This window comes from Rhea americana, unplaced genomic scaffold (genome assembly GCF_003343005.1).
Source record: "Rhea americana isolate MKP2758 unplaced genomic scaffold, rheAme1 scaffold_7, whole genome shotgun sequence".
In the NCBI taxonomy this organism is placed as follows: domain Eukaryota; kingdom Metazoa; phylum Chordata; class Aves; order Rheiformes; family Rheidae; genus Rhea; species Rhea americana.
Genome location: NW_028186867.1, coordinates 2668719 through 2681778, shown reverse-complemented (window position 1 = coordinate 2681778; position 13060 = coordinate 2668719). Strand labels below are relative to the sequence as shown.

At 36.4% G+C, this 13060-nt stretch overlaps 1 protein-coding gene across 1 annotated transcript in view; it reads right to left on the bottom strand.

The window, feature by feature from the left end:
• ANOS1 (anosmin 1) overlaps nucleotides 1-13060 on the bottom strand; it is a 128226-nt gene that overhangs the window by 95855 nt on the left and 19311 nt on the right. The window contains exon 2 of the mRNA XM_085321472.1: nucleotides 6992-7039. Coding sequence (XP_085177598.1) covers nucleotides 6992-7039 — 48 coding nt within the window. The remainder of the gene's footprint in view (nucleotides 1-6991; nucleotides 7040-13060) is intronic.

The following is a 13060-nucleotide window of genomic DNA, read 5'->3' as shown; positions in this document are numbered from 1 at the left end:
AAAGAAAGAAAGAAAGAAAGAAAAGAAAAGAAAAAAGAAAGAAAGAAAACTCTACTTCAAACTCTTTTAAAATGCTTTTCCCAGCAATTCTGATTCTCCTTAGGGCTAAACTTTTGATCCTCCTTAGGGCTAAAATACATTTTCTGTTAAATTGGCATAAATGTACAGCACCTCATCATTTCATGTTACTCTTGCTTAGCATTCATGCCTTGTTATTGTTTTTTAGTGAAGCATTTGTTACGTGCTTAGCACTTTCAAATTACCTGAGAATACTGTCCTCTGCACTATGGAGTTCCTGATGTAAAAAAAGAGTGAAGAATGGAACAAGAACAGAAAATCCTACGTATTTACATACAGTTTAGCTGGACTCACTGTTAATAAGACAACTTAAGGTAGTGGAATTTAAGGACAGGACAGGAGCTTCATGAACGATAGCAGGCAGAGGTCATCCTGGGTATAGCAAGCATAAGCAGAAAGGAAGAAAACACAGATGTGTAAAAACCTGAAAAATGGGCATACAGGATAGTGTTACTAGTGGAGGAAAAGAGACAAAAAATTCTCAGAGGATAAGTTAAGGAGAGGCAAAGTCTTAAACAAGAATTATGTAAAGATTGAGAGTGAAATTTAATAGTAAACATGGAATCAGTGGGGAAATTCAAAACACCACAGAAAAATGATTCTTGCCATTGTACAAAACCAGCAAATCTCCAGTGTGATTCTGTCTGAATGTTGACATGTTTGAATAGTTAATCACAGCCTATTTTACTGGAACAGACTTTGATAGCCTTGTACACACCAAGCAGTAGTACCCCGATCCACACATAGCTGTATTCTTCTTGCTAGTAGGACACTGTCCAACAAATGCAATGGTTACTGTAATGTTTTTAGTTCAAATGGATACCATATAAGGTAGGCTACTGGTCAATGTGAACAAGAAGAGTGAAACAGACCCTTCTCCTGTGTGCAATCAATAGTAGATATGTAGTCAGTGGGCTAATGTGCATCAGCAAAATATTCAGTTGTGAAAATTAGAGAATGTTTTCTGCTTTTGTCCTGAACCCATTAAATAACTTGTATTTCCTCCTGAGAAGCAATATATCGTCAGATATATTCTTACTGTCAGATAAGAACTTCTGTATAGAGGATAAAGACAAGAATACCATTTTCAGGAATTGAAAGTAAAGATGTAGAAGATCAGCTCAGGAAAACACATCTTATAATTATTCTCTCAATATTGTATGCAGGTCTTTCTACTCAGAATTTCTCATTAGTATCAATGAGAATTATGCTTGCAGAAAGAGCAAGAGTCTATACACATTTCACTGTGATTTTTTGCTCCTAAAATGAAACTTTAAGGAAAAAAAAAAAGAGGAAAAAAAGGAAAGGAAAAACATCCTGAGACTTCTCACTCTAACAAGTGATAAATCTCAAAGGGTCATGGATGTTTCTTGAAAGCAGAACTATACATTCTACTTTAGACACTATATATAACTGACCATTGAGATTTTAAACACCAGCCTATCTCACCATTTCCTCCCTAGTGAACCATTAAAGCCAAAAATAAAAGATGAGGTTTGTCCAATATGCTGTCATTTAGAAGCAACTTTTCCAGTATTAAGGAATGTTACAAATATGTATCAAAATACACTAAAGATCTGCTTTGTAGGTAATACAATAAAGGAGTATTTGGAGATAAGATTACTGCATGTTAGATGAGGTTAGATTATGATATGTTAGATGAGATCAGTACTGTACAGACACTACTTCTTCACATATATAACCTGTACATGTAACTCTTTAAAATAACCACTTAGGTAGCTCAGACTATGAGATATTATAGAAAATATTACAAATAGGGGAGAAAAAGGAGAAACAAAACTAAAATAGATTTCATTTGTATACTCATGCATACAACCTGATTCAAGKTATTTTTTTAAAATAGCCTATAGATATAGACTCAACTATAGATTATAGATTCAACTTCACTTTCTAAAAAAATTCTTACTCTTCAGAGATCACATGAAATTTWAAAAAAGTGAGAAGAATGAACAGGATAAAAAAGAGTAAAACATAAGAAAAAATACAAAACTACAAAATACTGTAAAAGTCATAKTCTACAAAACAATAGAAATGTGCATAAAGTTAGAGAAAAGTTTATTTCCAAAGATGTTCATGAAAATCTTCACTGACTGCAGTGCAAGATCAAGTCTATAGTCTCCAAGTTTATCTCAATACTCATATTTATAGTAGAAGTCAACTCAGAAATTGATAGGTTTCCAGGAAAGTCCTCAGTCTTCCACTGAACTCTGTAGAAGCATAGATACGGAGCTAGGAGTTCCTAATGGCCACAAATATAGAACTATTGCAAAGAAAAATGGCATTTTATTTAATGATCAAACCTGTAAYTGCCCTAATGATAATAAAGCATTTTTAATACATTGAAATTATCAAACTGATGTCCAAACAGTGCAAGCATTCAAGAGCTCCCTCACGTTTTATCTTGTGAAATAGGCCACTGGAGAGATCATATTGAATTATATCACACACATAAAAGCATTGGTGCATATCTTACTGCTTATAGTCATGCTTTTTTGACTTGCTCCATTAAAATAACAAAAATAAATAGACATTTGGGATGTAGGTAGCAATGTACAATTGCTCCTATGAGAGTTATAACTATTTTAGTTCATTATATTTATATCTTTGAAAAATTAGTGGTTCTCAAAGGTATTCATTTTCTAACTAGCAGAAGTGTTGTCTACACTTGTATTAAAGGGCACTGATATAATAATTAAAACTTACTTTATAGTTGCTTGACTGACAAAATGAACTTCGTACAGTATTTTAAACACTTATCTTCAATTATAGAAGAATTATAGAATTATAAAAAGACCACAGAATTCCATGAGGAAAAAAAATATTTTTCAGAGTACGACAATACACTGATACAYTCCTTGATATATTCTTGTACCAATATGTTCAAGATTATGTCTACAAGATTTATACAGAATTTCATATTGGACTGATTTCATTCTCAGAGGATAATGGAGAGAGACTTCAGAATAGCTTTTTGCCAGTTCAGAGTTTCAGATCTAGGCAAACTGAAGCCAAAAAAGATCATATGTCTTTGCAATGAGCAGAAAACACACAAAAAACAAATCTATATCTACTGGATATTTTATGATGGTATTTTCTTTACTATAACTCTATTCTTATCCAGGGCTTCTACTATCAGATGCTACCTTCTGTCTCTGAAATGAAGAAAATGCTTCTAAAAAAATTGTTGGTTATGTTACAAGTAAGGAGGTGGACTAAATATCCACCTTTCTATTTCATCATTCCCATTAATAAATAATAAAATATTTATAAGTTATTAAATCAAGCATATAATCTTCTAATGTTTTATCAGCTACTGTCTACACGYTGATGAAACTTTCAAATACGATTTCTTAACTATGTATCAGACTCATGTTTATGCTGGTGAAAGGTGCTTCTGTGTTTTACAGAGGCTAACAAGGTAGCTGAACATATGTTGTCATCATTTGCACTGTACAACAAATTACCTCAAAAAGCTGTGTCATTAAACACCACAAGCACAAAAATAAAGGTGGTCACTGGGAGAATCTTTTACAGAAGAGTCTCATTTGAGATATTTATTAAAGTTTCTTTCATATAAAGCTGAGAAGCAGTGAAATGAAGTTGCTTTTTTTTTAAAAAAAAAAAGAGTTTTACTCAATCCACTGCATTACTCTGAAAGATTAAGTTGTATAATGTGACTGTTCAAATTCACACTGCAAAACACAAAAGATCAAATCTTGTCATAAGCATATTTTTCTTAGTTCTACTAATGTTCAGATCTGCTAACAATTCAATTGAGTTTACATTTTATTCTTTATATACAGACGGCAAAGTGGCATAAGGAGAAYGTATTACCTTCCTAAAAAAGAATGAAAATAAAGTATGATGACTGTGAGGATACATTAAGTAATTTAAAACTTAAACAGTAATTGTATTTTCAATCTTAAAATAATCCTGACTTGTAGCGTTCATATAGTGATTTCAAAAGAATAATAAAATCTAAAGGAGGACCTTAAATCTATACTACTTTAGATTAATCTTATGTTGATTGTATGAATTGGGAACAATTCAGAGAGACGTTCATATAACCTTTGCCCCGCCTGAGAAGCTGGACAAATTCTCTTGTATAATTCTTTCCTTGTTAGGCAGCAACAGGCCATTTTGAAACCTTTCAGATTAGATACCATGGCAGCCTTGATAACTGAATAAAAAAAAAATAAAATTACATCTCGATCATTGCAGTAATGGCCAGGATCCCCATATTTTCCTTAAAAGGAAATTTAGTCATGATGAAGCATACCCTCTGCATCATTCTTTTTTTTTCCTTTTCTTCTTCAAGAATCCATGCTGATTACTCCTGATCACCTTCTTGTCCTTCACATACTTAGAGATGGTGCCCAAGATGAGCTATTTCATCACTTTTCCAGAGATCAAGGCAAGGCCTGTCATTTCCTGGGTSCTCYCTCTTGCCCTTTTTGAAGACTGGAGTGACATTAGCCTTCTTTCAGTCCTCAGGCACCTCTCCAGTTCTCCATGACCTTTCAAAGGTGATGGATAGTGGCCTAGCAATGACACCTGTCATCTCCCTCAGCACTTGTGGGTGCATCCCATCAGGGCCCATGGACTTGTGGATGTCATTTTTGCCTAAAAAATCTCTAACCTGATCCTCCTTGACCAAGGGAAAATCTTCCTTGCTCCAGACTTTCTCGTCTCCAGGCTCTGGGATTTCTGAGTGCTGGTCTTATCAGTAGACTRAAGCAAAGAAGGCATTCAACATCTCTGCCATCTCTGCACCATTTATTACCAGGGTCCCTGCCCCACTCAATAGCAGTCCCACATTCCCCCTACTCTTCCTTTTGCTACTGATGTATTCACAGAAGACCTTCTTGCTGTCCTTCACATCCCTTGTCAGATTTAACTCCAAATAGGCTTTGGCCTTTCTCATTGCATCCTTGAATAGTCTGACAACATTCCTATATTCTTCCCAAGTGGCCTGTCCCTTTTTCCACGTTCTATATACTTCTTTATTCTGTTTTAGTTTGTCCAGGAGCTCCTTGCTCATCCATGCTGGTCTCCTGTCCCCTTTGCTCAACTTCCTGCTCATTGGGATGCATCACTTGAGCCCAAAGGAAGTGATCCTTGAATATTAACCAGCTCTCTTGGACCCCTCCTCCTCCTAGGGTCCTATTTCATGGGATTCCTCCAAGAAGGTCCCTAAAAAGGCCAAAATCTGCTTGCTTTCCAGAGGTCCAGGGTTGTGGTCCTGCTTTCTGCCCTGCTCCCTCTTCTCAGGATCCTGGACTCCACCATCCCATGGTGCCTGCAGCCAAGGCTGCCCCCAACCTTTATGTCCCCAAGTAGTCCTCTTTTGTTGGTTAGGACAAGGTCCAACAGGACACCCCTCTTCGTTGGCTCCTCCACCACCTGTATCAAAAAGTTATCACTGATGCTCTGGAGGAGCCTCCTGGATTGTTTGTGCCTAGCTGTGCTGTCCTTCCAGCAGATATCAGTGTGGTTCAAGTTCCCCATGAGAAGCACGGCATGCAATTTTGAGGCTACTTCCAGCTGTCTGTAGAAGGCCTCATCRACTTCCTCTTCCTGATCAAGCGTAGCAAACACCCACAGTACTGTCATCCATATACTCACAACAGCGTCATCCATGTTAGTATGGCCTTTAATCCTTACCCATAAGCTCTCTATCCACTTCTCATCCACCCCTAGGCAGAGCTCCATACCTTATAGTTGCTCTCTCACATAAAAGGCAACTCCCACATACCACCTTCTCGGCCTGTCCTTCCTAAAGGGCATGTAGTCATCCACGACAGTATTCAAGTCATGCAAGCTATCCCACTATGTCCTTGTAACTGCAATGAGATCACAGCCTGGCAACCACACACAGGACGCGTGCATTTGTGTACAGGCACTTCAGAGAGGTATTCAAGCATGCTGATTTCCTAGGAGGGATGCAAGGGGATTCCCCACAGTCTTGTCTTGTAGGTAGTTCCTTAGCTGCATGTAATTGCAGAAAGTAATCCCACTTGAGCCCTGTTTTGCTGACTGCACGGTCTCTTCCATCACCAAATAGAGTAAACCTATATGTTAAAATGCCTAAATTGTTGTGAATAGAATGTAAATTGCAGGAATACATTTTCAGGAAGATTAGCCAAAAATACTATAGGAAACTCTTGAAGAATGTTTTCTTTTTTTCCTTACTATACATTCTTCACAATTTTCAGGTAAGTTTCTAAGGCAAGGAATGGATGCATCTTTCCATTATGTTTATGAACTCAGTGACTAGAGTGTGTAACTCCACTTTGATTTGCCAAAGCTGCCGAAGCACTTTTGCTTCTCTGCAAGTACTCTAGAAAGATTCTTGTACACCAGAATCAGTTGACTGCTACCTCACTTACCCTTTAAGCTTTCGGAGTTAAAGAGCCAGCATAGGATAGGGCATCAGTAGAGCCACAGGGAACTGTATCAAGAATTGTGTCAAAGAAATAAAAGTGTCATTCTAGAAACTAAATATCTAGATTGAATGAAATGTTGAATGTTGGCATATCTCAGTGCCGTTGGGGAATATTTTTATGTGCTTCACTGTTTTACTCTCTTCTGTTCAAAAATATTGAAAGAATACAAATGATGGGCCAGATTTCAGCCAGTGTGAAGTTTTCAATAACACAGAATTATATGTTGGTTTACCTAAACTGAATATTTATCCTAAGACATGATTTTTYTGTTCTGAAAAAGCAAATCATTTAGTCTTAATTTTGAATACTATAGGTCAAAGTTTCCAAATAAAATATAATCAAATGCTTCAGAAAATAGGCTAAGATGAAAATGTTTAAATTTGCAGACAAGAGATTGAAAGTAACTAGGTAACTTTATATGGGACGGGGGGGGAAGAAGAACATACCTTTGAACACTGTTTATGATTCTGGCACCAAGCAAGTGACCCGTTGTTCTGAAAAACAATGAAGAGATACATGAATATCTAGACTTCCTTACAAATAGGTCTGACTATACAAACGAGTTTAAACAGAATTCAGTTGCTAGATCTGTTTAGGGAATGATGTTGCACCCAGACATCAGTACCAATCCTGACTCCAATTCTGATATTGAGTAAAATGCTCAGAAAAATGTAAAGTAACCAAAGAAAAGCTAGGAAAGCATTTCATGAAGGCTGGTGGAAAGCCATCTAAAGTGTCCCTTTAGTTTACCTTTGTAAGCATTTACTACCTAGATTTTGTCAGAGAGAAAATAAATGTTATTCCTTTACTAAGGAATTTGATAGGGGATGAGTAGTGATTTATGAACTGAATGTTCATGCAGTTTAAACAAATGCTTTACTTCGAATAAATTAATGAGGAAAAACAATGAAAAGCTTTGAAGTAATTGGAAATTGGATCAGATGTGGTATGAATTTACCAAAAGTAAACCATGCCATTTTTGTTTTACATCTTTGATAAGATAATTGATTTTCCAAATCAGGAAATATGGCCCCTCTCATTTACTTTGACTGCAATAAAACCACCAATACAGTACCACATACAAAATGATTATTTAAACCAAAGAAAAAGGGAATATGATGAGAATACAACAATATGAAACTGGCACAGGGACATACAGCAACCTGCTGTTCTACTAAAGGAGCTTCTGAAGTGTAAATTTGTGAAACAACATTTCCCACTAAAACAGTAACTCAGGAAAGAAAGACATATGCTCATGAGGTTAACAGATTACACAAAATATTGATGCACTTTCTGTATGGAGAAGGATTAAAACAGCAACAAGGAAGGCCTGGATGACACCTTGGATGAGGAACAGAAACAGGTTACAACTATAGCACTACCAAGTTCATGCACTTAGGAACCTACACATATATATTTTTTCCATAATTTGTGAGCTCATTAGTTAGAAACGGGACCAAAAAAAAAAAAAAAAAGATTCAGATAAATTTATTACTCATAATCTGAATACAATCCATCAATAATGGTAAACCCATGAGCGAATAAAATGACATCCTTTCAAACTAATTAGGCAAGGTATTTCCATAGGGATGAATCAATGTAACTGCACTAGGCTTTCACCTTTGGCACTGAGTGTAGATCAGTCTCCAAGTAAATTGAATTCAGGTCAGCCAGGACAAGAGGGACTAGCAGAACTACACCTTTTCTTCATAAGAGGAGAGGAAAATAATGTATGTATGTGTGTATATATACATACACACACACACACACACCTTTTTTATAAAATCGCAAAAGCAAACCCCAGATTATTCTCTGGATGTGCAACAACTGTAACCCAACAGAACAAATAGATGCATTACTGCACGTTGTACCCGAGCCAATGAGACCAGTTTCTTAGCACAGCAGTACTCTCTGTGTTCTCAGCAAAGCTTATAAGCTTAAATACAGAACCATGCTATCAGAGCTATGAAGCCTACAGTTTGGAACTGGCTCCCTCTCAGGAAATATTTGTGGAGATCATGTTTATGTCTGTCTTCATGCATGTATATAGTCATGCCTTCATACAAGTTCCCAAGATTGTTCAAGTCATTTCAAAAATTTTTCCAGATGTCACAACAGCTTGGCTCCAACACAAAAACCGGTAAAAAGAACCAGAATTCCTTTTACCCAATACACTACACACCAAAAGGACCAGAAGGTAAAGAAGTAAAAGGACAGAAAACAGCACAGGTTTTGACTGACATGGTCCCATTATAGTTTGCAGAAATTAAAGCCTTCTTATAGCACAGAACATAAATCTGTTTGTAATTTTAAAAACAAGTGGTTTTAACCATATTAACAGGACTGCTTGTGCTTTAAGCTAAACACTCATCTCTACACTGCTGGACTAAGTGAATTATAAAAAGAGATCTACTCTTACATCAGTAGGAGAAAAACACTTCCCACCAGATCAGTCATCTAATTGAGACACCTTGCTTTAGTATTTAAAGATATGAGCAGAGTTTGCTGAAGATGATTCCCTAAAAACACCAATGGCAATTCACTTCCGAAGGAAAATCAGAATCACTTTCCAAAATTTTCTCTAAGTTTCTGTCAGCAGGAAAGACAAAACTGGTGAGCACAGGGTAACTAGGCAAGAAATTTAAGTGTTTCAGCCAGTCAAAATAAATTAGTGCCTTCTGCACTGTAAACAGTAAGCACATTTTGAATCTGACAAAGAGCAAAATGAAGTCAGTGAGAGTTTTTCTGCTAACAGCAGCAAACATCTGGACCAAACTCATTGGGAAGCTCAGAAACTGACACTAATGCATTGAATTTGCATGTCACTCTTGCACATTAAAAACCAAAGTAATGCAAAATGTACTTATGTTTTCACCTCCACTTTATTTGAATTTCAGGATCTTTCATATACTCCATTTTTTCATATGAGCTATGATGCTAAAAATGTCTATTGCTGTGATACCTAAGCAGCTCTAGGGACGGTAAGTGCAGAGAATCCACTGCTATCCACTTCTAAGCTCATTTAGAAGCAWTCTCAAACATTTTTAGATCATACAATTTAATTTCAAAATTTTATAGAATCATTGAATCAGTAAGGTTGGAAGGGACCTCAGGAGATCATCTAGTCCAATCTCCCTCCTCAGTAGGGKCACCTAGAGCATGTTAGTCAGGGTTTCATCCACGCGGGCCTTGAAAACACGTGTTTGTCTGATCTTCCCAGTACTCTATTATGCAATCCTTATTCCATTTCCTAATATCATATTTATCTCTAATTACTGCAGAATTTGGCTAACTGTGAAATTTGTAGGTAAGAATAACTATACATGAGCAACATATAAGCTCCAACTCCTTCAAAAAGGAGGTATAAACAGAAGAAATAAAACTTTAGAATAGCTGTAAATAATATATACTAGTGGGAATACCTTAGTATTATCCTCAATGGCAAATGAAGATTTATTATTTCCATCTGCAGATCTAACCAGCAATAATGTTAAGACAATATTTTATGTGCTACTTTCAATTTCTAACTCCCTTTCTTCTTCATATAAAATGTGACAGAGGCAGCTGATTGCACTAACAGATTAGTAGCAGCTTGCCTTTTTATTTCAGTTATGCTGCTGCTTTCCACTGACCTGGAAAAAGCTCTCCTGCTTCTGAATTATATCTGTTACTTGAAACAATAATGCAGTAAATGTCCAGATGTGCGGCCCTCGTTCTTCATGATATTTAATGTCTACAAATGTTTTCATTTTTCTACTGAAAACTCTTATGACTTGAATTTAAAAGTAAGTTTAGGAGAACATAAAAGTACTGTTTAACAACATGAATTTCAAACAAGCTAACACTGCTATGAATGATCTTCCATTTTAAAAGGTGAAAGCAAATTCTGTAGGCTTTCTTTGAACAATGTGGCATCAGAGGAGGTAGGAATGTTAAATGATCACTCTGCTATTTTGCAAATGAGTAATCTAAATTACACGAATGTTCAGCTGTGATTTTTTTTTCCTATTTTTAATCCAGTGTACCTGGTTGAAACCAAAATATAGAATTTCTGATGCTCTGAAATTATATCTGGAGCATTTTACATGCCTCCAGATTACATCCTCGATTCCCTCATATCTGTTTTTCTTCAAATCCACTCGATCTGAATTATGCCAATGAGAGTTTTGACTTCACCTTTAGTGGTGGATTGGCTCTGCTGTGCAAAAACAGCTTTGGAGAGGACTTAAATACCACTTTTTATTCGCGTCTRTAAGCCTCCCACTGGTGCACCTTCAGGGCAAGCTTTGAGGTATCCTAATTTGTATGCTAAAGAAAAGAAACTGTGCTTAACAAGGCAAACTCCAACTATTCTATCATCTTCTCTGCACTGAAACCACACAAAAGATGTCAGGTAGACAAGACTAAAACTGCCCCCAACATCACACAGTCAACAGAGACAAAAGGAACTCAGGCCACGGCCTGAGCCCCAAATGCCTCTCAGTCTGTCTAAAATATAAATGTAGACAAACAAGATTAAGCCTTGGAAAACCAAGATTATTTGGCTTTGCTTTTTTTTTTTTTTTTTTGGCCAATGAATATAGAGACAGACTGTCTTTGAAAATTCTCCAGAGGATCTGAACCAGACATGTAAAAGACAAGTTATTACAAAAGATAGAAAAAAATAATAATAATAAATAAATAAATATTGCAAGATTTATCATTCAAACTTTTCCATAGTAATTCAAACCACAAATATCTACAACAGAACTGATAAGTTAAGATCTTTAATCAAGTCTTACCAGGCTTCATTTCAGCAAGTATATGTGCATACTTGCTTTCCACTGGTAAACCACAAATGTCCTTTGGCCTGAACAGTTAAGAGAAACATCTCTGTTCTGTGCCCCTTCATGCCTCAGGAAAGGCAAAAAAAAAAAAAAAAAAAAAAAAAAAAAAAAAAAAAAGATAGTGCAGGATCTTGTAAGATAAAACTACAAGTAGAGAGGCAAAAAAGAATCAATCTTCGTTTATCTGCAGTCTTCCCCGGGGAGGGGGGGGGAGGGGGGGAGAAAAAGACATTAACAACTGTCACAAACAAGTAAAAACAGGCCTTTYGTTGGAGTAATGTCAACAAAAAAAAGAATTGAGGAAAATCTGAATCTTTGTTCATAAATATCTGTTAGGAGAAATAGTCCTTCTTTTGAAGTGCCAGAGATCAACTGCGCAAAATGAACTAACCATTTAATCTACTATGACAATATCTGTATTGCTATTAGCAGTTTTGAAGGTCTTTTCTCCCTTGCCCAATCTTCAATAGTTTTGATCGAAACCTCTATCCTTCAGAAGTGACATCTCCTGACAAGCAAAGACCTCCCTGCTTGTTTCAAGATGACAAGTATAGAAATAACCCCCTCAAATGACAGCCTCCCACTGACGTGAAACAGAGCAAGCAAGTAGACAAACCAATAGCTGCTGCAATGATGAATTTAAAGAGATCGAGTCCTAACATTTTCCTTAACCTTTCAAAAATCTCTACAGCATGAAGTTATACGTAATGGTACAGTATCACATATACTGTGCCTGATGTACATTTCCCCACTGCATGTGCGCTAAGACCCAAATGCAGACAGGGACTTAACTACAGCAGTCCAGTCTGTTCCTATCCCCATCCCTAGTGTCTCTCAGAAYGGAACTCACAAATACAAACTAGCTAAGGAAATGCACCTGGGAATGAACTTCAGAAAAGCCAGTACATTTGGTGGAGATACCAAATTCAGCAGATAAGAAAATTTTGTTTTAGAAAGCCTTTCCTTAGTATTTCTCCTGTGCTTTAAGCACAAACTTAAAGTTGATGTATAAAAAAGGGATTCATACTCCCAAGTCTTCCTCCAAGGCTGTGGTACTTTAGTTATCCTGTTGCATATGAATGACTGGCTCACACTTTTCTTTTAAAACTTGGCTGAAAATGAGATGAGAGTGCTCTTTTACATAATAGCTAGGACACATGACCTGGAAATGTCTTTTTATCGAGCCAGAGGGAATATAAGTCCTTATGCCCTTTGAAAATACTCTAAGCAACAACCTACAGTGAAACACATCCAGGGAAATCAAACCATTCTCAGAAATGAACAGCAGATACATGGAGAGAGAGACAGGAATGAGAAAGGTCGTAAGGCCCAAAGACAAGGCCTGGGAAACAAGCCTGCTGCTTTATGCAAACATGTTTTTCAGTGTCTTCACTTCTACAAGCTTGTTTATTGTGAGACAAGTTTGAAGATCATCCATTGGAGAAGACTTGGAGAGAAAAGGTGAAACTACCATAAGAGACAACAGAATTCCAGAAATATTCTGGTCCCTCGAACTCTGCACAGAGAAGGTAAGAAGGACATACAGGTAACTGAAATTTCAACATTTTGTTCCATTTATGAAGTTTCTTATTTCATTGTAAATTTTATATAAAGTGAAATCGAATTGCTCAGGAAGGAATTTCTGTTGGCTTATAATAGTTCTAATATGGAATTAATTTAATAAAGCAA